Source organism: Vitis vinifera, chromosome 18 (assembly GCF_030704535.1).
Source record: "Vitis vinifera cultivar Pinot Noir 40024 chromosome 18, ASM3070453v1".
In the NCBI taxonomy this organism is placed as follows: Eukaryota; Viridiplantae; Streptophyta; class Magnoliopsida; order Vitales; family Vitaceae; genus Vitis; species Vitis vinifera.
In genome coordinates, this window is record NC_081822.1 from 13,325,525 (window position 1) to 13,348,713 (window position 23,189).

General features: G+C 35.6%; 2 protein-coding genes across 5 annotated transcripts; one reads left to right on the plus strand and one right to left on the minus strand.

The window, feature by feature from the left end:
* The first annotated feature begins 728 nt into the window (after positions 1–728).
* LOC100253954 (scarecrow-like protein 1) lies at positions 729–6,260 on the plus strand. 4 transcript variants are annotated; one of them, XM_010666567.3, is made up of 3 exons: positions 729–1,737; positions 1,865–1,922; positions 4,098–6,260. In XM_010666567.3, the coding sequence occupies exon 3, from the start codon at positions 4,307–4,309 to the stop codon at positions 6,002–6,004; it is 1,698 nt and encodes a 565-aa protein (XP_010664869.1). In that variant the 5' UTR covers positions 729–1,737; positions 1,865–1,922; positions 4,098–4,306; the 3' UTR covers positions 6,005–6,260. The 4 variants fall into 4 exon arrangements, with proteins under 4 accessions (XP_010664869.1, XP_002266415.1, XP_059590440.1 ...); XM_002266379.5 differs by having other exon boundaries at positions 729–1,425; XM_059734457.1 differs by having other exon boundaries at positions 729–1,425; positions 1,865–6,260.
* Positions 6,261–11,323: 5,063 nt separating this feature from the next.
* LOC100242014 (small RNA degrading nuclease 5) lies at positions 11,324–22,958 on the minus strand. Its single transcript, XM_002278535.4, has 14 exons — positions 22,665–22,958; positions 21,026–21,082; positions 20,867–20,932; positions 20,224–20,357; positions 20,005–20,117; positions 19,295–19,423; positions 19,076–19,146; positions 18,323–18,382; positions 16,794–16,849; positions 15,714–15,774; positions 15,312–15,579; positions 13,571–13,752; positions 13,144–13,439; positions 11,324–11,802 (listed from the first exon to the last, which is right to left on the minus strand). The coding sequence occupies exons 1-14, from the start codon at positions 22,764–22,766 to the stop codon at positions 11,679–11,681; spliced, it is 1,719 nt and encodes a 572-aa protein (XP_002278571.1). The 5' UTR covers positions 22,767–22,958; the 3' UTR covers positions 11,324–11,678.
* Between the last annotated feature and the right edge of the window lie 231 nt (positions 22,959–23,189).

Sequence of the window (23,189 nt, forward strand, 5' to 3'; positions counted from 1 at the left end):
AATGCTTTTGAAAAATACTTTTAACTATAAAAAAATGATAAAATTAAAAAAAAACACTTTTAAAAGGTATATATAAAAATAAAAATAAAAACATTTGCCATGTTTTCTAAAAAAACATTTGATAAGTTATTCTTCCTTACAAAAAAATACATTAATTAAAACACTTCAAATAAAAACATTCACATAATCATTATAAAAAGTGAGATTCATGTTTAAAAATTAAAAGAAAAAAATTTAAATTATTAAAATATATACTACATAATTGAAAAAAAAAAATACCTATCGTATTAACTTAACTCCAATCCAAGCTGAATTGTATATACCCACTAATGTTTTTTTAAACCCACCAATAATGTTTTTAAACCTTACATTCATCTATACTAAAATATAGAACATAAATAATCAATTAATTAATACATTAAATTAGATATTTTAAATTAATTTAAAAAAATTATAAAATGATATAAATAATAAATAATATTAAATTATTAAATCAAGTTTTAGTTAAAAAATCTACTTGAAACCCAACTCAAGTAGCAAAAAATAATTGGCTACAATAGTCACACATATTGGGTACAAGATCATGATAAAAAGGAATTCAAAATAGTTGATCTCCCTGTCATTGGCTGAGTTGGAGGACAAAAATGTTGAGAGTCTTGTACAAGATAAGACAGTTGGTGTATGATTAACACATTATGTATATAGAAAATTAGAGATTAATCTATGGCTTCTTGAATTTTTCCCATTCTGCCATGCCTAATCCCACTACTTCTCTTATCATTGGTTTTCTCCCAATTATTCATTTCCCACTTCCAACCTTGGAAATTGCTGCCTTCTTCTCTCTTCCATTGCCCACAGGCTAAGCTCTCTTTCTTTCGCCTGATGACTCCATTGCCCCTCTCTTCCCTGCAATTCCCTGCTTAGCCAGTCGACGGTTGGAGGATTCATCCGTCTTTTCACATCTACACGTGTTTGACCAATGCACTACACGTAAAGATTGATGGAGGACCTGAAAACCTTTGACTTTTTCATCATATGTCATGATTCTTTGCTGGAAAATTCGCTGCCTTATTCAATTATATGTTTGTCACACACGTCACCTTTGCATCATGAAATATCTACCGAGTTTCACCCTTGCCATACACATGTCCTAAATCGGATGGTGTTGTGTTTTGCTTTTTTGGCAATCCGCAGATTGGATGGTCAGGATGGAGTGATGAAAGAAGGTATGGGTGTGTTTGGTGCATTGGGAGCACACCACATGAGCAGAGGCCATGGGTGATGGCACCGTCAACAACTTCAGTCAGACAAGCTGGTATAAAGATTCTGACAAACAGAAAAAAATGAAGAAAAAGTGAAAAACATAATTTGCAAAGGTTGAAGGAAGGAGTTGTGAAATTTCTCTCGAAGGAAAAAGAACATTGGGTGAGTTCCTCATTCTTTTCTCAGATTCCAGAAGATGGGATTTTCTTGGGATGGACTTTTCTAAATGGGTCTTGGATGTTTGATCGGTTCAAATTCTTTATTGGGTAGCTCAAACCCCTCTCAACAACCTTAAATATTTTAAGCTTTTTTTTTCCTCGTTCGGGTCTTGATTCATTAATTTAATTATCTTTTGTTCCAAGTTGATTCTTCCTGTGCTGCTATCTTTATTTTGTTTGTTATGTGTTTTATTGCTTTTCAACCTACCAAACCTCACAATCTGCAAGTTTTTTAATGCCCAGATGCCATAAAGAGGTATATTTTGCCTTTAGGGCTTTTTTTTTTTTACTTTTACGTGATCCATGGTCAAAACCCAAACTTTGCTCTTACCTGGAAGCCGGTTCTGATGCTCATCTCCATCTGGGTATCTATGAATTTTCAGGTTATAAATACTGATTTCATCTCTGTTGCTTCCTGTTGAGGTCTTGCTCCTGCTTCAGGTATATGTTGTTTCTTACCCTTGTTTCTTATGAGCTTAATTGCCATCTATTTTCTATTTACTTGGTCATAGATCTCTCCTTCTGAGGAGATGATTCTGTTTGCTCCAACCTCAATTTGTAATTTTTGGCTTTTCTGATAATTTTTTTTCTTCTGTTGTTTTTAAATTGTTGTGGCCTGTGTGAGGGAGAAAGAAATATGTTTTTTGACTGATATTTTTGTGACTTCAGATAGCTTTTTAATCAGTTTTCTTTGTAACTTGACTTGTAAACTTTTCTGCAATCCTGTTGGTCTTTCAGTTTTTGTATAATCATGGTTTGTTTTTTCCTTTTTTGTTGGTGGGTGGGGGGGAGGTAGGCTGAAGAGAGATCTTTCTCTTAAGATGATGTTGGCTACTTTCCCATATTCACTTAATTTCAAAATTGATTTTTATCATAACCCATCACAAGTTGTAATCTGACTGCTATTTTAAAGGGGAATTTGAAGCTTGAAGGTTTTATCTTCTTCTTGGCCTCAATTGGTATCTGAGGGATGCCCTTCATACATAAATTGAAACACTCTCAACTAGGACTTGAAAATCATACCATTCCAATATTTTAGTTTGTACTCTATAATCTCCATAGATTCTGAGATGAATGTTGTCTGCCTATATACTTCTTGATGGGCGTCAAGTTGATGGTGATGGAACAAGTGTATTTCATTTGCAGACATGACTCCATTATGCTGAGGAAAAATGTCTGATGACCCCAAAAAAGCTTTTTGATAATTTAATCTTAGAATGTGACCTCTTTTTGGTTTTCCCAAGATAACTAGGACCAGAATATTGTGAAATCAGAGTTTTTTTGTTGTGCATCAGCGAGAACTTCTTTCCTATGCTTTGTGGGACTGTATTTGAGTTGATATAGTACCAATCCAGGATGACTAAAGAGTTGATTCCAAGTTAGGTAACCTCTGGAATTGTATGGTGCAAATTATTTGAATGTGTCCTGGTAAATTATGATTTGATTTTGCTGACAAAAATGCCATAATATTGAAAACATTGAATACTTTATGCTGATTCATTTTAAAATAACAGTAAAAATGCATGTCATGAGAATTAATTGCTAGTTTTTTGAAGCATGGGGAAAATTTTGTAATTTCAGTGTTCAATTTAGTGGCCAAGAAGCAGGAAAAGAACAGGAAAAAATTGGATCTTTGAACTATTAGGGTACCAAATATCCAAAAAAAAAAATTTGTAATAATGTTGAAGACGAGGGTTTAGCTTGAATACCCCTTTTCTTGATTAAACAATGATGGGAAAACAAAAGTTTACCTTCAGAGATTTTTGTTCATCACACACCCTCTCATAATCTGTTTAGGTGTTGCTTATTTTGCTTCAAATGGTGATTCTGAATTGGCATTTTTATTTTCACAGCCAGATAATCATGGTACTGACAATCACAAATTATTTTCCTATGTGTTAATTGTTCTTCATCCATATAATAACCTTTCCTATTCTCTTAAACTTCTTCCATGAGACTGAAGTAATTTGGAAAGGGAAATTTCTGATACCAATGTTGAGCTCCCTCTGAATTTTTTCTTCGATCTCCATATGAAACCTTTTAGATTGTCATCTTTTAACCCAGGATGATATGTTTGGTCAAGCTGAAGTCTACCTAGGATATAAAATATTCATAATATCATATAAAATAAAATAAAAAAGGTTATATTTATCTCAAGCCCTTGAGGCCTGGCTCAAGTGGTAAAGAGATGGGGAGGGTTTGTGGGAAATTCCAGGTTCAAGTCCCAATGAGGACAAAAATTTACCTATAAATAGTAATAATAATAATATCCAATCAAAAAATAATAATAATAATAATAATAATAATTATAATAATAATATTGTCAAAAAAATATAAGGCTTATGGAAGACAAGGCTTGGTAATAGAAGGATGGGAAACGGTCATAACTCTAGAAGGAGAGAAACCTCATTTGCAGAGAGTTGAAGTTTTGGCATGGAAAACAGAGATGCTAAAATAACTCTAATAAATTTGATGGGATGGAATACCAGTTATCTGTACATTATGTTATAAGGTTAAAGCTAGTTCTCATCCATCAACCTTCCAAAACATATCTTGAGTTGATTATGATTTGCTGAACTATCTTGTTCCTCCATTGTTTTGTTTGGTCGAATGCAGGCATCCTTGACATTTCGGGGAGATTTCTATTGAGAATTTGCAGCATCAGGTGCTTATTTAGTGCTTCTTCTCGGCAAAGGAAACACATTTGTTCTTAAGTTGCAGTTTACCGGGTTTAGCAGAAATTTCACATCAGGCACTAGTGACAGAGGACTCTAATTCTAGAGGCAACCAGTTTCCCTTGAAAACTGAGTGATTAAAAGAAAACCATGTCTTTAGTTAGATCTGCAGAGCTATCTGCTAAAGCTTATGGTAATCCCAACCTCTATTCATTCAAGGGAAGCAGTACGGGCCCTGGCTTTTCTACTCAAATATTCCGCTCTGATAAGCGGAATATCGTGTACATGACTGAATCTTACTGTGGTGAGAGTAATGATCCAAAGTACTTAGTTGACTCTCCAACAGAAGAACTGATACACCCACCTAGTTCTGGCATTTCAGGAAGGCCATTTCACCCACAGGGTACCGCTTCTTACCAGCTCATAGCTGATTCTGTTTCCTCCATGACTCCTGAAGGCTCATTTTTTGAGTCAGACTACTTGGAGTGTGAAAGCCCAGATCAAATCAATTACAATGAAGACAAGATGAGATTGAAGCTTCAAGAATTGGAGAGAGCCCTTCTTGATGATAATGATGATGATGATGATCAAAGCATGGAGATTGATGCTGATTGGGCTGATCCGATTGGGAATGAACTCCTCCATGACTCACCCAAGGAGTCTTCATCCTCAGATTCTAACCTAAGTAGCATCAGCAGCAACAAAGAAGTATCACTAATACCTACTCGGACCACCAAGCAGTTGCTTTTTGATTGTGCTGCTGCACTTGCAGAAGGAAACATTGATGGAGCATCAGCCATGATAAGTGAACTCCGGCAGAAAGTCTCAATCCAAGGAGATCCTCCACAGAGGATTGCAGCCTACATGGTGGAAGGTCTTGCAGCTCGCATGGCTTCCTCTGGAAAATGCCTCTATAAAGCTCTGAAATGCAAAGAGCCCCCATCTTTGGACCGGCTCTCAGCTATGCAGATCCTCTTTGAGGTATGCCCATGTTTTAGATTTGGACTTACAGCAGCTAATGGTGCAATCACAGAGACATTTAAAGATGAGAAGAGAGTTCATATAGTAGATTTTGAAATAAACCAAGGGAGTCAATATATATTGCTGTTACAATCGCTTGCAGAACAGGCAGGTAAAAAGCCCCACATTAGGTTAACTGGAGTGGACGACCCCGACTCAATCCAGCGTGCTGTAGGGGGCCTAAAAGTCATTGGGCAGAGGCTTGAGAATCTAGCAGAAGATCTCAATTTGTCATTTGAATTTCAAGCAGTGGCTTCAAAGACTTCAAATGTCACTCCGGGAATGCTCAACTGTAAGCCTGGAGAAGCACTGGTAGTAAACTTTGCTTTCCAGCTGCACCACATGCCTGATGAGAGCGTCTCAACAGTAAACCAGCGAGATCAGCTTCTCCGGATGGTTAAGAGCTTGAACCCAAAACTTGTGACTATTGTTGAACAAGACATGCACACAAACACAGCCCCTTTTTTCCCGAGATTTGTCGAAGCCTACAACTACTACTCATCTATGTTCGACTCTCTTGATGCAACTCTCCCCAGGGGCAGCCAGGACAGAGTGAATGTTGAAAGACAGTGCCTGGCACGGGACATAGTTAACATTGTAGCATGTGAGGGTGAAGAAAGAGTAGAACGGTACGAGGCTGCAGGGAAATGGAGGGCAAGGATGATGATGGCTGGTTTCACTTCATGTCCAATGAGTCAGAATGTGAGTGATACAGTCCGGAAACTCATAAGGGAATACAGTGAAAGGTACACAGCAAAGGAGGAAATGGGTGCTCTCCATTTTGGGTGGGAAGATAAGAGCTTGATTTTTGCTTCAGCATGGAGGTGACTGGTGTCTAGATTATTCAGTTGCAGATATCGCTACAGCATCTGGCTTGCCTAGGTATTGTTTTGGCTGCGTATGAACTATATTTCTATGTAGGATCAGTATATATTGCGTTGCCACTTTATTTAACGTAGAATTAGGATATAAGGAGATGTCTGATCTAAGTCACTTGACAATGAAATTGTATGAAGTCTAATGCTTATAGGACTGCAGATGAAAAAATATATGAACTGAGTTGTAACGGCCATTGATTAGTTTACCAATTTGTGTTGCTGGACACCCAAACTAATTCACCAATTGTTCAGTCCATTTTCTTGGACCTGCTTCATGTGTATAACCATGGCATACAAGCCCCTTACCTTGATTCGTCCACCATCTATCTGATCAAAGGAGAAGGCTATCATCTGCGTCCCTGGTGAACCTACTTGTGATCCTTGGATTTTTCAGCTATGGTTTCTCATGGAAAAAACACCAACCCCTGTAACTAAATGAATTTCTTTTTCAGTGGAGCGTTCCAAACGACTGGAACTTTTTCAAGTTTGTGTCTAGCTCTAAGCAAAGTTCTTTCTACAGAAATAAGCTTTCCTCCTCATGAAGGATATGCCATCCAACCCTGGTCCCTGTTCCTTTCCACGATCGGATATGATTATATGAAGCCCAACACATTCCTCCAACTATAGACGGCGGGAATGATCACATTCTTCCCCAAGTTTACGTCCAAACCGGAGTTGAGTCAACCTGAAAATCCCCTAGTTGGTCTATTAAGAAGGTTCTATGACGAGAAACAGCTAAGTTGGTCAACTATGAGAATTCATCACTGTTGTAGACAAAAACTGCAGCTTGAATTGTCTCATAATAATAAATAAGAAGGCCGAAAGAAACACGATTTTGTGCAATTTATAAGACATGAATAATGACAGAATGTGATAGGATTATTTAAAGAAAGGGAGTAGGGAAGAACAAGACAAGATAATTCTCTGCTTCCGGTTACAAAAAGGCCAAAATATTCTTGAATGTTTTCTTCTAGAGGTCTAGAACAAGACAAAATACTAGTGAAAATCAACCATTCCAGTAGATGACCAACTGTTCCTGCGCACGCTTGAAAGATAAATTAGCGTGTTTTGACCAAAAATAACTCTTTTTTAAAAAAAATAAAAAATCCACAAACTAAACCTCATTCCAAATTAATACTAATCTAACGCGTTTCCACTGTATAAGCATCCACGTCATAAATTATGGTTTTGACCTTTAAATTTAAAACCGTTGGTGGTGATTATGGTTTGGGAAAGTTGTGTTTTCATGGGCCAATATGGTAATAATATTGTTTTTGGAACCAAGGTTTGTGAAATATGAAAAACATTTGTTAATGTGGAAACTTATATCAGATTCATGCACTCTAAGCCGGCTGTGTTTTTTCTACCGAGCTTGCCCCTCCAGGTATCCACGTCAGCAGCCCATCTCAGTCCGGGGGATTTTCAAAACCCAAATAATTCCAATTCCGAAGAAAACAAATTTCCCTATATTCTCTGGAAAATCAATTCTCTAGAAACCACATTTCTCCTCCAAAATCAAACCCCCCAACCGTCCCTTAAGCTGAAAACAAACGCAGAAGCATCCCTCCTCAACTCCATTGTTTCTCTCTCTTCAATCCCATGATTCTAGAGAGAGAAAGAAAAGAGTTTCAGACTACAGAAATGGCCAAAGCGTGTGATTGATCATCCAAGCCTCTCCACAACTTCTCCTTACCACGCTTGAAATGGGGCAATCAGAGATTCCTTAGATGCATGAAACTCTCTCCAAATACCTCTAATTCTTCATCTTCCCTCATACCCACATCTGTGATTTCGTTCCAAAACGCCGAGACCGACGCCAATGGTGGAATCGAAGCCATTCGCCAGAAACTCATGCTCGATCTCAGAGAGGTCGTCGACAAGATGAGACACTCCATTTTGGAGGACGATTCAGAGAGGCCTTGTTGGATTTTGGATCGCATGAGCGGCTGTTCGATCTCAATATTTTTGTGTATTGGAGACTCATGAAATGGAAAAATGTTGTGGACATATTTAGAAATTGGGTGGAAAACTTGTGTATTTATTCAGATTTTTAGACTGATGGTAATAATTGATGAATATAATTAGGCAATATCATATATTGGCGAAAAACTTGATAATTCAATCATATATGTTGAGAATAAAAATAAAAATAATAATAATAATAATAATTAAAATGCATAAATTATGTGTTGGTTAGTAGAAATTGTTGGTAGTGTTTGTGAATTTGTAATGTTTGTTGGAATTTGTAGTGTACATCTTTTGTCAACGAAGACAGAATTGTTTCATCGCATCAGGTACTACCTTAATGCAAAACATGTACTACCTTAATGGTCTTGAGGTACTACATTAATGTACATCAGGTACTATCTTAGTGCATATTTGAGAAATGTTGTTGTTGTGTGACTTAAGACACAATTAGTTCATTTCATTACACATTGCAACATGACATTGTTATGTTCTCATAGGTTACTCCATCGGTGGCGTATGTAATTATAACAAATTTCATGTACTACCTTAATGCACCTCAGGTACTACCTTAATGGTCCTGAGGTACTACATTAATGTACATCCGGTACTACCTTAATGCACCTGCGAGAAATGTAGCTCTTCTATGACTTTAGACACAATTAGTTCATTTCATTACCTATTGTAGCATGACGTTGTTATGTTGTCATAGGCAACTCCATCGGTAGCTTATGTAATCATAAGAAATTTCAAGTACTACCTTAATGCACTTAAGGTACTACCGTAATGGTCTTCAAGTACTACATTAATGTGCCTCAGGTACTACCTTAACGCACCTGCGAGAAATGTAGCTATTCTATGACTTCAGATTTTTATTAGTTCATTTCATTACCTATTGTAGCATGACGTCATTATGTTGTCATAGGTGACTCCATCGACCTGATGTAATCATAAGAAATTTCAGGTACTACCTTAATGCACATAAGGTACTACCTTAATGGTCTTCAGGTACTACCTTAATGTACCTCAGGTACTACCTTAACGCACCTGCGAGAAATGTAGTCATTCTATGGCTTCAGATTTTTATTAGTTAATTTCATTACCTATTGCAGCATGACATTGTTATGTTCTCATAGGTTACTCCAACGGTACCTTATGTAATCATAAGAAATTTCAAGTACTACCTTAATGCACATAAGGTACTACCTTAATGGTCTTCAGGTACTACCTTAATGTACCTCAGGTACTACCTTAATGCACCTGCGAGAAATGTAGCCATTTTGTGACTTCAGATTTTGTGAATCGTCCTCCAAAATGCACAACATTTTTCCACCCAATTTCTAAATATGAATAAATACACAAGTTTTCCAATACACAAGTTTTCCACCCAATTTCTAAATATGTCCACAACATTTTTCCATTTCATGAGTCTCCAATACACAAAAATATTGAGATCGAACAACCGCTCATGCGATCCAAAATCCAACAAGGCCTCTCTGAATCGTCCTCCAAAATGGAGTGTCTCATCTTGTCGGCGGCCTCTCTGAGATCGAGCATGAGTTTCTGGCGAATGGCTTCGATTCCACCATTGGCGTCGGTCTCGGCATTTTGGAACGAAATCACAGATGTGGGTATGAGGGAAGATGAAGAATTAGAGGTATTTGGAGAGAGTTTCATGCATCTAAGGAATCTCTGATTGCCCCATTTCAAGCGTGGTAAGGAGAAGTTGTGGAGAGGCTTGGATGATCAGTCACACGCTTTGGCCATTGCTGTAGTCTGAAACTCTTTTCTTTCTCTCTCTAGAATCATGGGATTGAAGAGAGAGAAACAATGGAGTTGAGGAGGGATGCTTCTGCGTTTGTTTTCAGCTTAAGGGACGGTTGGGGGGTTTGATTTTGGAGGAGAAATGTGGTTTCCAGAGAATTGATTTTCCAGAGAATATATGGAAATTTGTTTTCTTCGGAATTGGAATTATTTGGGTTCTGAAAATCCCCCGGACTGAGATGGGCTGCTGACGTGGATACCTGGAGGGGCAAGCTCGGTAGAAAAAACACACCCGGCTTAGAGTGCATGAATCTGATATAAGTTTCCACATTAACAGATGTTTTTCATATTTCACAAACCTGGGTTCCAAAAACAATATTATTACCATATTGGCCCATGAAAACACAACTTTCCCTTATGGTTTTAACTTTTAAAAAAAAAAATCATAATTACCAATTACGATCTTAAGCTTCAAGTTTTCTATCCAATGGAGATATCTTTGATGTTCATTTTGTATTATGTTTATTTATTTATTTATTATGAATGAATTATTATATATTAAAATAAAAATACAATAAATTTTAAACTTAAATTGGACTTATATATGATATCACATATGACATGCATTATAGTATATACAAAAAAATTAATTTATATCATTTTTTTTGCAAATTTGATTTCATATTTTATTTGTTTTGAATGAATATAATTTTTTATATTTAATTTATATTTTAAAATAAATAATTAATTATAATTTATATTAAATATAATTCCAAAATTTTAATAAAATTTAATAAAAATATTTTTATATCAAATTAAAAATATCAATTATTTATTTCATATATATTTTTTTTTTAAATTCATATAATTTTATATATAAAAAAAAATTAAATCAAAACGATAACTAAGGCTTTAAAATCAAGTTCAAAATCATAATCATCTACTATAATTTTAAAGCTTAAAACTGTAATTACCAAATATGGTTTTAACTCCAACTTGTACTAATTGCATGCACAAGGGCAATCAATCAGTCATTTACCAACAGCATCGAACATTGTTCTGCGGGGACGATCATTTCCCACAATGATGGCACATGGCAGTGAGATGTTTTAGCATACCAGCTGAGGCCTCTCCAAAACGGCTTGCTCTTCGGCCCATTCTTACTAGGATAAAGAAAAATTGAAGGCAAGAAATACATCGGGAAATCATGTCACCCTACATCAACCAAAAAAAAAAAAAAAAGATTTTAGAACTTTAATTTTTTCTTTTTAATTTTAATATAAAATAAAAAAATATTATCAATTCGTACACTTTAATAATGTTTTTTTAAATTCATACCTTTAAAAATAAATGACAAAATGCAAACCAATTTAGTACAATCTATTAACAAATATATGTCATTTATTTTTATTATTTCCTGTCATCTCTGTTATAGTTTTTATTATTATTTTTCTTTTTTTCTTTATAATACGCTCATGTATTTTCTCATTACACTTCTTTAATTTTAATTTGCCTCAGGACCATACTGCTCTGGATCCACTTTATGGTATAGAGATTATCATTACAAAAGAATAAAGATGACAGGACTGTAATGAAATTCTGATGAGTTAATGAAACAAAATTGAAAGACAATACCATAAAATTATACAAAAATAAAAGATGTAATAAAAACAAAAACAAAATAAAAACAAACCCTTAAATCTATTGTCTCCTCAGGGTACAACAATTCCCCCACATTCACTTTTATGGCATAAAATCATCCCAAAAAGGGAGAAAAAAGATGGCACTAAAGGGATCATCACCTAGAATTACAAAATTTCCCTGCCATCCTCTTCACAAAACCCTGCCATATTCCCAAGTCATAAAAAACATGAAGGCAGATATGTAATCTATACTCAATGCTTCACACCCACAAAACACAAAGCTACCTCAGCCTGGGCCTGGAGCTCTTCCAAGACTTTTACAAGTTTCTCACGGCTTACTGTGGTTTCAATCTGCTCTCTGAGCATTTTCCTCAATCTTCATCCATGCACAAGACACAGAACAAACCCAGAATGACTAACTGCAAATTCAAACAAGGAGGAAAAAATAAAAGTATTTGATTCTTATGCATGCCTGGCAGGATGTATCATCACCACAGATTTCAAATTGCAATGTAAATGTGAATGAATGAAATAGTTAGAGATTTTGCTCTTATGAATAGCTGCTATTGCCACTCAAGCTATCATATTATGAGCAAATTAAGGGTGTACAACCTACCTATATTCTGGAAAGTGACTCCTTAAAAGATTAAAACAAAAATAATACTCTTCATTTTTGACAATTAAAGGATTGGTCACTAAAATACTAATTTCCTTGAGTTCCAACACAAGATTAGCAATGCAAATTTAAGATACTTCCTGGTTAATGCATGGCCAGCAAAAATTGCATAAAAGCATATTTTTTTCAACCCCTCTTTCCTTCATTGTGAACAATTAGAAAATTCATTCCGTAGTCCAAATCTTCTGGTTGAACAGGATAAGCAGGAAAAACCTGAAATCATCTACTTCATCTGCCCTTTTCGAGATAACATCCATTAATGCAGAATACAGACAAAATGTATGGCTAGCTTATACTGTAATATGATTCTGGAAAAGCGGATTCTTCAACCCATTTTTTCCTTCATTTTGGGCAACTAAAGAATTCATTCAATAGAGTTCTGATCTTCTGGTTAAGTAAGATAGACAGGTAAAATATGGAAACCATCTATTTCACTTACCCTTTCCTGGAACTACCAAATGCAGCCTTAACCACCGAAATGCATTACATATACCTAAAATTGTATACTATAATACAGAAGTATCAATGTGGAAGGTAAGTTTAAGCAGGGACCCAATGCAATGGCCTCCTTAACAAATAAAAAACCAAACAGTGCAGAATGGGTTGTTAGTCTAGGATGAGGATTTCTGACTGGAAAAAAACAAAAAAAAAACCAAGGGTCTTCAATTGGAAATCACAGCCAAATTCAATGCTATGATTTAAACTTACTTAACATTCAACTCAATCAATGAACTGAAGTTACTAAACGATGTATGGAGATGATATATGGATGCAGCATGGGAAAATTTTTTTATTTTGTTATCAAAATGCAGCATGGGAAGATTAAAAGGTTCTTTTCTTTTTTGTCTTTTTTTTCATAGGTTAAAAGGTTCAATTCTATATCTGATAGGAAAAATAAATGGACACCAAAGAGTGCAACTAGGAATTATCATTCTGATCTGCATATAGCATTCCTTGTTTCTAGCCCTCAACAAATGCAGAAAGAAAATAAAAAGGAAGCATGCTTAGCAATGAAATAACGTGGGACTGATGAAGAAGTACCTATGGACAATGGCTGTGTCTCCATGACCTGTGCAAATTATAAGCATAGTATTAGCAGGCAATTCATGGTAGAGGCTTCGGATTCTAGTGTCAATGCAAGTTAGTATGTCCTTCAATTCAGAAGTCACACTAAACTTGATGCCTTTTGGTGTGGTAGACTTCTTATTACAAGTAAGCAATGATATCATCTCTGCCAGTTTTGCATTCAACTTGTCCGTGTCCTCTGCTTGTTTCTTGAAATAGGAATTCAATTCTGAGAATTGAGTCCAAACAAAGTGTACCTTATCATTCTTTACCTAAAATCACAAATATACATAAACAGTTGAAAGTGTTCCAATCATAAAATTACAAAAAAGTGTAAGAGCATATAGTCATTAACCCCAAAAATTAAGCAAGGAGAGGCATATGGCCAGTTAGTAAGATCTACCTCCTTTTTGGCCTTTGAAAGAGCTTCAACATCAGAAGACACAGGAAACGCATGGGATGCCTCAGAAGTGTATCGCCTAACTATAGAAATATCATCAATGAAAGAGGAAGTTTTGCCATAATCATTCAAAACTGTAAGGAGCTTCTTCCGCATAAATGACGGAGGTGAACCAAATTCAGGTCCTAATTCCAGAAAAAAAATAAAGAAAAGAGTCAAAGGCATACATTTAGGAATTCAGGATTAAAAACATGCTTGCTTATATATAGGAAAAATAATAATTAAAAAAAAAAAAAAAAAAAGGAATCAAGTCTTGTATATGCTAGTCTAGAAGAAATTAAAAAAAAAATACAATGTGATCTATGAGTTGTTTAGATGAGGCATGTGCAGGTCATTGAATGAGACATAGCAAGGACAGCCCATGCAATACTTGCCACTGGCACCTGGGCACCTACATTAAAGGCAAGATATACTTGTAGTGCCCAATATCATTCCAGACCAGAACAATGCCACATGATCAGCATTGGATATGTACGACCAAGGCAGACACCTTTTCCTAAAGCAGATCCAATAGTGATGGAGAGGAAACCTGTCCTAAGAGTGGACACTGAGAACAAACTTTCCCAATGTCCTTCAAAAGCTTTAGCATAGTACCCAGATGCCATATGCCAACCCAGGTTGGAAAGAAAAATTTCATCACAGGCCTGGCAGTGTTGGACTTAAAAATCAACTCACCATTTGTTTCTAGGAACATAGTTTGGTGGCTAGAGTTAGGGACTCAGCAACATAGAGTCTGCCCTTGGGTGCTACTATTATACTTTAGTCAATCCAAGAGAATGGGATGTTTGATGTCATGCTAAGGATCACTGTCATTACAAGACTCACCCAAGCTGCATCAGTAGTTTACTACTTGATTAGTTGCATGCCAGGCTACAAACCTGTGCCCAGGTAGTACTGACAACAGGTACCCCATGCAGTGGCATTGGTCCAGGACTGCAATCCAACTAGCTCAACCATACCAAGCCTTCGTATAAGGTCCAAAGGGACTCAAGTGAAGGGCCAAGAACTTCATCATCTAGACCATATTTCTCAACCTCACTATTGCCATGCCACATTCCCTATCTAGGCTCTCACTACAATTCCTCTACTGTTTCCCTTTCTCCCCAAATCGCTCCACTCTCCCCTCCAAGAAACTAGGTGAGAATCTGATCTAACTTCTTTTTGTTTTAACTTTTTGCAGTAATTATGACTTACGAGCAAGCTCGAAACTCAGAAGAGGATGGAAGGACTAATGTACTGGAGGACTAGAAACCTCATACTTTGCACTATCTGAGTCTAGAAAGGGTGAAATGTAGAACAGTCTGTGAATGTGAGCTCAAATGATCAGATATAGCTATGAAACAATGGTAACCTCAAATATGTTTGGTGCATACATGACCTTAAATAGTCTGAATAATGGTAAACATGGATTCATGGAATATTTTTCAAAAGCTGGCCTCAAATATTTATTTGAAACAAAGCTATGGTGAAGGTGGCGGTGCCAATCATTACTGATCTATTCTAACCCTCTTATTTATATGATGATTAATGAACTATCCAATTCTTTTCCAAATATATGATGCAAACCCAAATGTAGCCTGATCTTTCATAAAGAAAAGCAATATCTAATTGCTCCTTGGATGCTCCATTAGCTTCATTTCTGACATAAATGGTACCATGAGAATGCATAAAACAAATGACTTGCCATGTCTGATCTTTAACAGTGCCAGCTCCATAGCAGCTCTTGCATCTTCAATGCTGTCATGTCCATTTCTTGATTCCTGTATCTCCCTAGAAAGAAATCTCCTAGTGAGCACTCGAAGAGCAGTTTTATAAGATGCACCACGAGGGTGCTTGTATAATACTGCAGTATCAATCACCAAATCATGAGAGATCTTCAAAGCTAACAAATCATTCTCCAATGAATGTCCGACTAGGATGGTCTCTTTGTAAACCAGCTTCAGAAAATCTTCCTGAATACAGAAAACAACTGTAAATAAATCAAGAAACAATAGTTTAAATATGAAAGAATCAGTGAAGTAACAGCAGACATCCGTGGGTAACCCTAATCGGCATGGAATACAAGAGAAACAAAATCCAAGCAAACCTGAACATCCTTCAGACCTGTAGTCACCCCATTCAACATCTCACAGGTGATTCCACTATACCTGCATAATCCAATATAATCCTTATAGCAAAGAAGAAAATGTAGTTACTTTTTACACACACACACGGATTTTATAAGGAGATATTTGGTTGTCCAACAAAAATTTAATAAGTTCATTGCGTTTTACACAGCATTTCAACCAACACATTGATATATAGAAATTGAACCAGTATAGAGTGTTTCACAGACTTCCCTATCAAAAAATAAAAAATAGTGTTTCACAGACTTCTTGAACAAATAAGTTGGAGAGGTGATATTAAATACGAAGACACCCCCTACTCAAAATACCCCCGAAAAAAGTTACAATTCAAAAGGCTCATGGACTTATTTTTGTACAGGTACACCCCAAACACTGATAAAATGATGCTGCATGAGGGAAGGAAGAAAAATAAATAAATAAATCAGGAGTCCATTAAATCATTTATTTCCATCCCAAAATCAATTATACAGCTCCAATGCTTATGATATTAAAAGACCAAACCACTCCAAAATCAAAATTTATACAATCCCCATTGAGCCAAAATATCCCCAATCAATTTTCAGAGTTCAGAAGAGAACATTCAAATCATGTCACTAGACCTCCCCATCTTCTACAGTGACTCCAGCACAGAAAACAATGAAGCGGATCAGTTTGCCCCTGATTCTTTCCTTCACAACTTTCAACTTGGTCTCCATAAATTTTAAAGCATGTGAAGAATAAAATTCTTCTAAAATTGTCAAGAGTAAAAATAAAAAATAAAAAATAATAATCATACTAACAGGAAATTACATCAGAACCATTGTGTTAGTGCAACATGTTAAACAGTCAATAAAGAAGAAAGATATCAAGTAGATGAATGCACATTATATCCAAAGAGTGCAAGCTTTACATTGAAAATTTTCAGATTTCAAATAACCCAGTCCCAGCATAGTAGTTATTAAGGATAGGCATTGGAAAAAAAAAACCTGAATCTATATCAATTCTATGTTCAGGAATTAAAAGCCAGAAAGTGTGTAGCAATAATTTGGATAAAAATGTACCTAGTGTTGTAATCAATGATACGATTTGATGGCTTAACCAATTTATCTAACACGACCTGTCAAGAATTCAAACCAATCAGGATTAGTTAAACATAAAATGACACAAGAAAAGGATTTCATCTTTTAGAAAACTACAACTTAGAAGTCCCAATGGCACACTAAATATGGAGTGAGGCATGTACTAAATATGCAGTTAAGCAGACTAATATAATCCCAACTAAGATTTCTTAAACTACCTACTTTACCATTTGGAGAAAATAAACAACAAAAAAGCAAATTTAACCCTAAGCTTAACAACTATAGCATCCAATCCAATAAATATAGATCATGCAAGTAATATTAAAAAAAAATGCTTTTATTTAATTCATGAATAAAATATGTCTTCTCCAATTCCATTTTTAAAGAAGCTTGTGTTTCAATTTCCATTTATGAAACAGTTTTCTTTTCCTACCAGTCCATCAATGAAAAAAAAAACAGTTTTTTTCTCAAGTTCCATATATTAAAAACTTTTTTTTTTTTTCAAATTCTATTTATAACAAGATCTGGTTTTTCTAACTTCCAAAATAGAAAATATTCTATTTCTATAAGTTCTAATTATGAAAAAAAGACTATTTTTCCAAAATCCTATATGAGAGATTTTTATGCTTTTTCCAATTCTGTTGATGAAAATTTCAACTATGGTATCCAAATTCCATAAATAGAATAGTTATACTTTCATTCATAAGAGGATTTACCAGAAATACAAATTTAAGGGATCACAATTATGCATTTGTTGAGGGGTAAAATGATAAAAATATTTCATGTCATTAAGGCCATGCAGCCAACAGCTCCAATGACTGGTGGAAGGGTTGGATAAAAAACGAAACCTTAGGGGAGGTAAGTGGCCTATTTCAAATGTGAGGGAAGGTCCCAATAGTTTTAGCAAACCTCAGAGGAGATGGTATACTTTCCCCAAAATAGATGAAAGATTTAGATATATATATATATATATAAATAACCCCATTACAGAACCACTTAAAGAAGAGTTGTTCGCCATTAAGTTGAATATTTCAAGTGATGTAAACATCACAAAAATTATCCAGATGAAAATAAGGTGCACATTATCCATGTAAAATATAGATAGACACGGCCCAAAGATTGAGCCAAATGGTAGACAAGGACTTATACCAGACCCCAAATAGTTGAGAGTCAAGGATCTGTTGTTCACTGTTCCTGTTTTTGTTGTTGTTATGCATTGTGATTCATGCAAAAGTTAAGACACAATTGATAGTTAGCTTTTTTTTTTTTTTTTTTTTTTCTGATAAGTAGACAGCTAGCTATAACAAAGTGAGATTGGAATAAGGAAATTACACTAGTGGACAATGGTTTTCGTAGCTGAAACGAGATTGGAAACAACAGAATGAATAACAAACCAACACCACCCCCAACCCAACCCAACCAAAAAGAAAAAGGCAAATAATAGGGGGAAGAAACTTTGGAGTCAAACCAATTCCTTTGCAATATAGAAAGCAAAACATGGTAAAATGTACCTGTCCTTTAATATCTACCAGACTAATTCTTGTGAGCTCAAACCCCTCGCTTGTGACACACTACAAAAAAGATTGTTGACCAAGCCAAACATGAATACACTGTGAATATAGCACCAAAAGATTTATTTGCTCCTAGTAATACAAAGAGTAGAACCACTTGAAACCGAAACAATGTTTTAAGAAACATTAACAGATTATCACTCTTATTAGATACAATCCTTCCTGGCATTGTCCTTCTAAAAGATAACCTGAACATGCCATCTGAAACAGAGTGCTAAGTGAAACACAATAAGCAACCTAAAATGGAGAAGATAACTCTAGCATACTAAATAAAGATTAATAGCTAGAAAGAAATCTAGAATAACACATCAAAGTCGGCCCATGTGCAGACAATAATTAACAAATAAATAACCTAATTTTGGAATTGAAGTTCATATATGATTTCTTGATGAGCAACAGTCCATATAGAAGGAATCAAATCATGTTTTGCCAATCTTAATATGTAGAACTTCATCCATCACAACAAAATTAAATCAAATAGGAAATCCTTTTTAAACCCATAGAAGCCATAGTTTAAGTGTTTCAACCAAATCCAAGTACGCAACAGATATGGCAGGCCACCTAGGTCATGTACAACCTTTTCAAATAAGTCTAAATTGATAGCACTTTCATGTACTGTATAGGCATTAATTTAAAGCCTCATTCAACAGCATTTTCATATTTTCAAGTCAATACTGATATCTGTAGCCTTACCATCTCGCAATCAAGTGCCAACATTTCATAGAGGCGACATCCTGAAGGAGCAGGAAGAGTCGAAACAAAACCTGCATTACAAAATATAACAATTAAGAAACTAGTTATCAATTAAACAAGAAAATCTTTCTGAGGTACAAAGTTTTCATTTCTTCCTCCAATAGGTTTTACTGAGATACAGAGAAAATAAATAAATCAACATTTGTGATTATACATCACCTGGTTGATCATGACAATATCCATTATCTTCCAGTTCCTTTGCTGTGAGTGTGTAATATGTAATGGGGAAAGGTAAATCTTTCAAAACTTCCATGGACGATGAATTATTTGAACCACCACTACAACCCCCTGCACCGTAAAGATTCTAATGAGTTGCAATGAAATGGAAATTGATGAAAGACTCTAAAGAAAAAGTTCATATAATCGTCTCATAGGTCAATGCAATACACACATGCTACCCAGCATTGTTCATTGTACAGCCTAAATTAAAAGAGCAATACCTATTGTAAATAACTAAGAAGCATATAAAAACTTAAAGCCAACTAATCACTAAAAAACACAGAGAAGTTACAAGATATAAAACATGGCTCCCACTCACATGGTGACTAAGGGCTACAATATAAACATCAAAACTTGGAAATGGCAGATCCACTGAACTCTGTTATGGACAAGCAAATAGAGCAACTCACATCTGGCTTCTATGGTATGCAATAACTGTGATACCTTCACCTCATGCATATTCCTAAAACCAATAACATAACTAAATGACCATACAAGCCCACTTTAATAACATCCTGGACTAGTACACATGCTGAGAAATTGATAAGCATTGTAAGAAACCTATTCAATCATGACATCAAGAAAATTAAGAAACAAATAATTGGACCATTCAACATAACAAGTGAAATAGTTTCAAATAAGAAATAGACCTTGTTCAGATGTCTGATCATGTTTTTTCAATGCTGAATCAACTTCATTTCTCTTTCTTTTGAGCTTGCATGTCAGGAGTGCATCAATCGTCTGCATTCTATCTGATACACAGCTAGGATAGAATGACACCATGAAACATAATGGTTACCAACGGGAAAGTATAAAAAATAGCAATTTGATGGAAAGAAAAAGGAAAATGAAATATGTTCATTACCAACCTAAGAGCTAAAACTGCCCTTGGATTGCCACAGAATTCTTTCAAACCACTAAGTATTTTAGATTGTGACATGTACAAAGCTGCATCAAGGCCTGGGACATAGAGCATAACCACTTTTGGAATCAGGGGTTTGTTCTGCACATCATCAAAAAGTTATTTCAGTATCCCCATGGATGCAATTTTTTTCCTATCACATACCAGTGAGGTAGTCATGAAACAAAATGTATTGAAACATAGCATCTAAGAAAAATATTTAGTTCTCAATCTAACTGAACTTTTGAATCACATCATCACAACTCAAGAAGATAAAACAATATAATAAAGCAAATTATTTTTTTAAAGAAAAAAGAGCCACGTTAAAAGCACATAAAACAATGGTTAATTTATCCCTTGTTCCTCAGTACAAGTTATACTGCTAAGTTTTGAAGCTAGATTATGTGATAAATTTAAATTAAATTTTAAAAATAAAATAAGAAATAAAAAAGGAGAAGAACAAGAAACTGCAGTGTGCTACAAAATGAACTACATTTAAATGGGGGGCACATACAAACATTTGTACATGGATGCAAAAATATGTCTACGTGCAAGATGTATCAAGGCAATAATGAGGATGTAAGGCAGGAGCGGAGGGGGAGGGTCCTTACTTTAATAAAAATCCACGATGGCATGAATCCTTCAGCAAGCACCCAAGTTACAAGTCCTTGAACGTCCTGTTTCACAATGCAACTCAAATAAAATTGTTTTGTATACTATACATCTATTAATTAAGATCTCAAGAAATTTAGAAAGTAGTGGAAACTGACTTGCAGATTCAACGTTGAGTCGGCATCGGGAGTCTTGAAAACAACTTCAGCCTTAGCCTGAAAATGTGCATATATGCATCAAAAAACACCACCAAAGCTAAGTTTTTTTTTATTGTTTTTTTTATAGGCAAAAAGAAGGCATGTATTAAAAGTGCCTAAAAAAAGGTGTAGCAAGTACACACGAAGTATACAACCAAAGCCTAGTAAAGGCGAAAAAAGTAAGAAGCAACAAAACCCTCGCCTAACTTGGAGTCCAACCAATCTACAAAATCTAACATAAACAACATGTGGTGCTCTATATACACCCTAGCCCACAACAAGCACAAAGGAGTTTTTTACCCACAAAAGAGTCATGCCAACCCAACAAATTCCTTCTAACTAGGGAATGCAAAACCCACTACACTCCAAAAAGGGAGTAAATAGTCAATACAAAGAATTTTGCCTCAAGACACTTCCCAGACAAAAGAGCCGACCTTCATTGGAGCCCAAGTCCTCCACACTATACTAGCCGGAAAAGGCTCTCTAGGTCCCCTAGGGAAGGAACCATAAAGAGATCTAACTGAAAATTCACTACTCTTGTTTTCATTCCAACTTAGTTTGTCCTTCACTTCCCTTTTAACTACCAAAGAACATAATTTCCGAAACAAAGTCTCCACTTCAACTAGCTCCCAATCGTTGAAATGTCTAGAAAAACAAGGGTTCCAGCTACCCCCTTCCCTAACCTCCTCCCAAGCCTCTGCCACCCATCCATCTTTGTTGGCCACAAGAGAGAACAAGTTCCGGAAGGCTTCTTCCAAAGTTTGATCCTCACACCACAAGTCTTTCCAGAATTTAACCCTTCAATGTCATCATTAATGTTTGGCAGCATACGCATCTTCTTTCGCAGGCTATATATGTCTCTTTTTAGCAAGGATTGGTTTCTTGCCATTGTAGCTTGAATCTAAACCCTAAATCTTGCCTGCCTTAAAATTTAGTCTACTATGTAACCAAATGCATTTTAAAGCAGTTCAACAGCCAATAAATACTTCCAGACTTCTGAAAGCTGAAGCATACAAACCCAAGTCTACTAACTAGGTCTCCAGATTTTACTGTGCATAAGCCCTCTCTCTATTCTTCACACTCTATGGCACATTTCCTAAAACATGCCTGACAGGTTCACGGGCCCACATGTGAGCCATGCCCACAAATATACCAGAAGATCATCCAGCATTCTTTCACGGTTTTCAAATTCACCAGCTATTGGACATCTGAATTCAGCATTGTCCCTTGAATTCAAAATGGAAGAAGCCCTAACAAGAATCTCGTTGCAAATGTAAATACACTGTTAAATCTGGAAATTTCCCGAACATAAAACCCAGCACAAGCACCCAGGATGGCATGAACTTGTCCAAGGTTCATATGCTTAACTTGATAGTAAAAATAATTTACGAAAACAGAAACTCTGTTTTCCATTAAATAAGAAACGTCATACCATGCAGTACGATTATTTCTTCAAATTTGTTGATCAAACAACACTAATCTAACATAAATGATCTTCATGTCCGCATGACGAGACATCAGAATTTCAACTGACACATATATGTATATATCGAGAGAGAGAGAAGAGAGAGGGAGAGAGAGGGGGGTTGAAGGAGGGTACCTCTGGACCGTAGATATCAAAGAAAGTGGAAGAGGCGGTAGCATTGGTGGCGCTCTCCGGTTTGGAAACGGGTTTTTGAGTTTTGTGTTTGGGAGAGCGCATGGTGTGAATCTCAGGGGAAGGCAAATTGACTTACAGCGCTAAGCCTCCGCCGGACGATTATCGACAAGCAGGGACTAAGCTTCGTTGGTTGCTAGGTTTGATCGTTGCTCACTTGGAAACCATTCTCACTTCACAGTCCTGCTGTCTCAAACTAGGGCTACGGAAATCTTTGGAATCAAAAACAGAAAAAGGTCTTCAATTTCTTCTAGGAATATTTTATATTTGGTTAAAAGGGAAAAATAACTCTACCTGATAAATGTCGGGTAATTATATTTGCATCCACTCCTTTAATCAATTTTTTAGGATTAATTTTATTGACCTCCTTTAAAATTTTAATTAAATACATTTAGTGTTTAAACCCATTTAAAATTCTAAAGTTGAAAATGATAATTTATTTTCATCCCAATATTTGATAATAATATG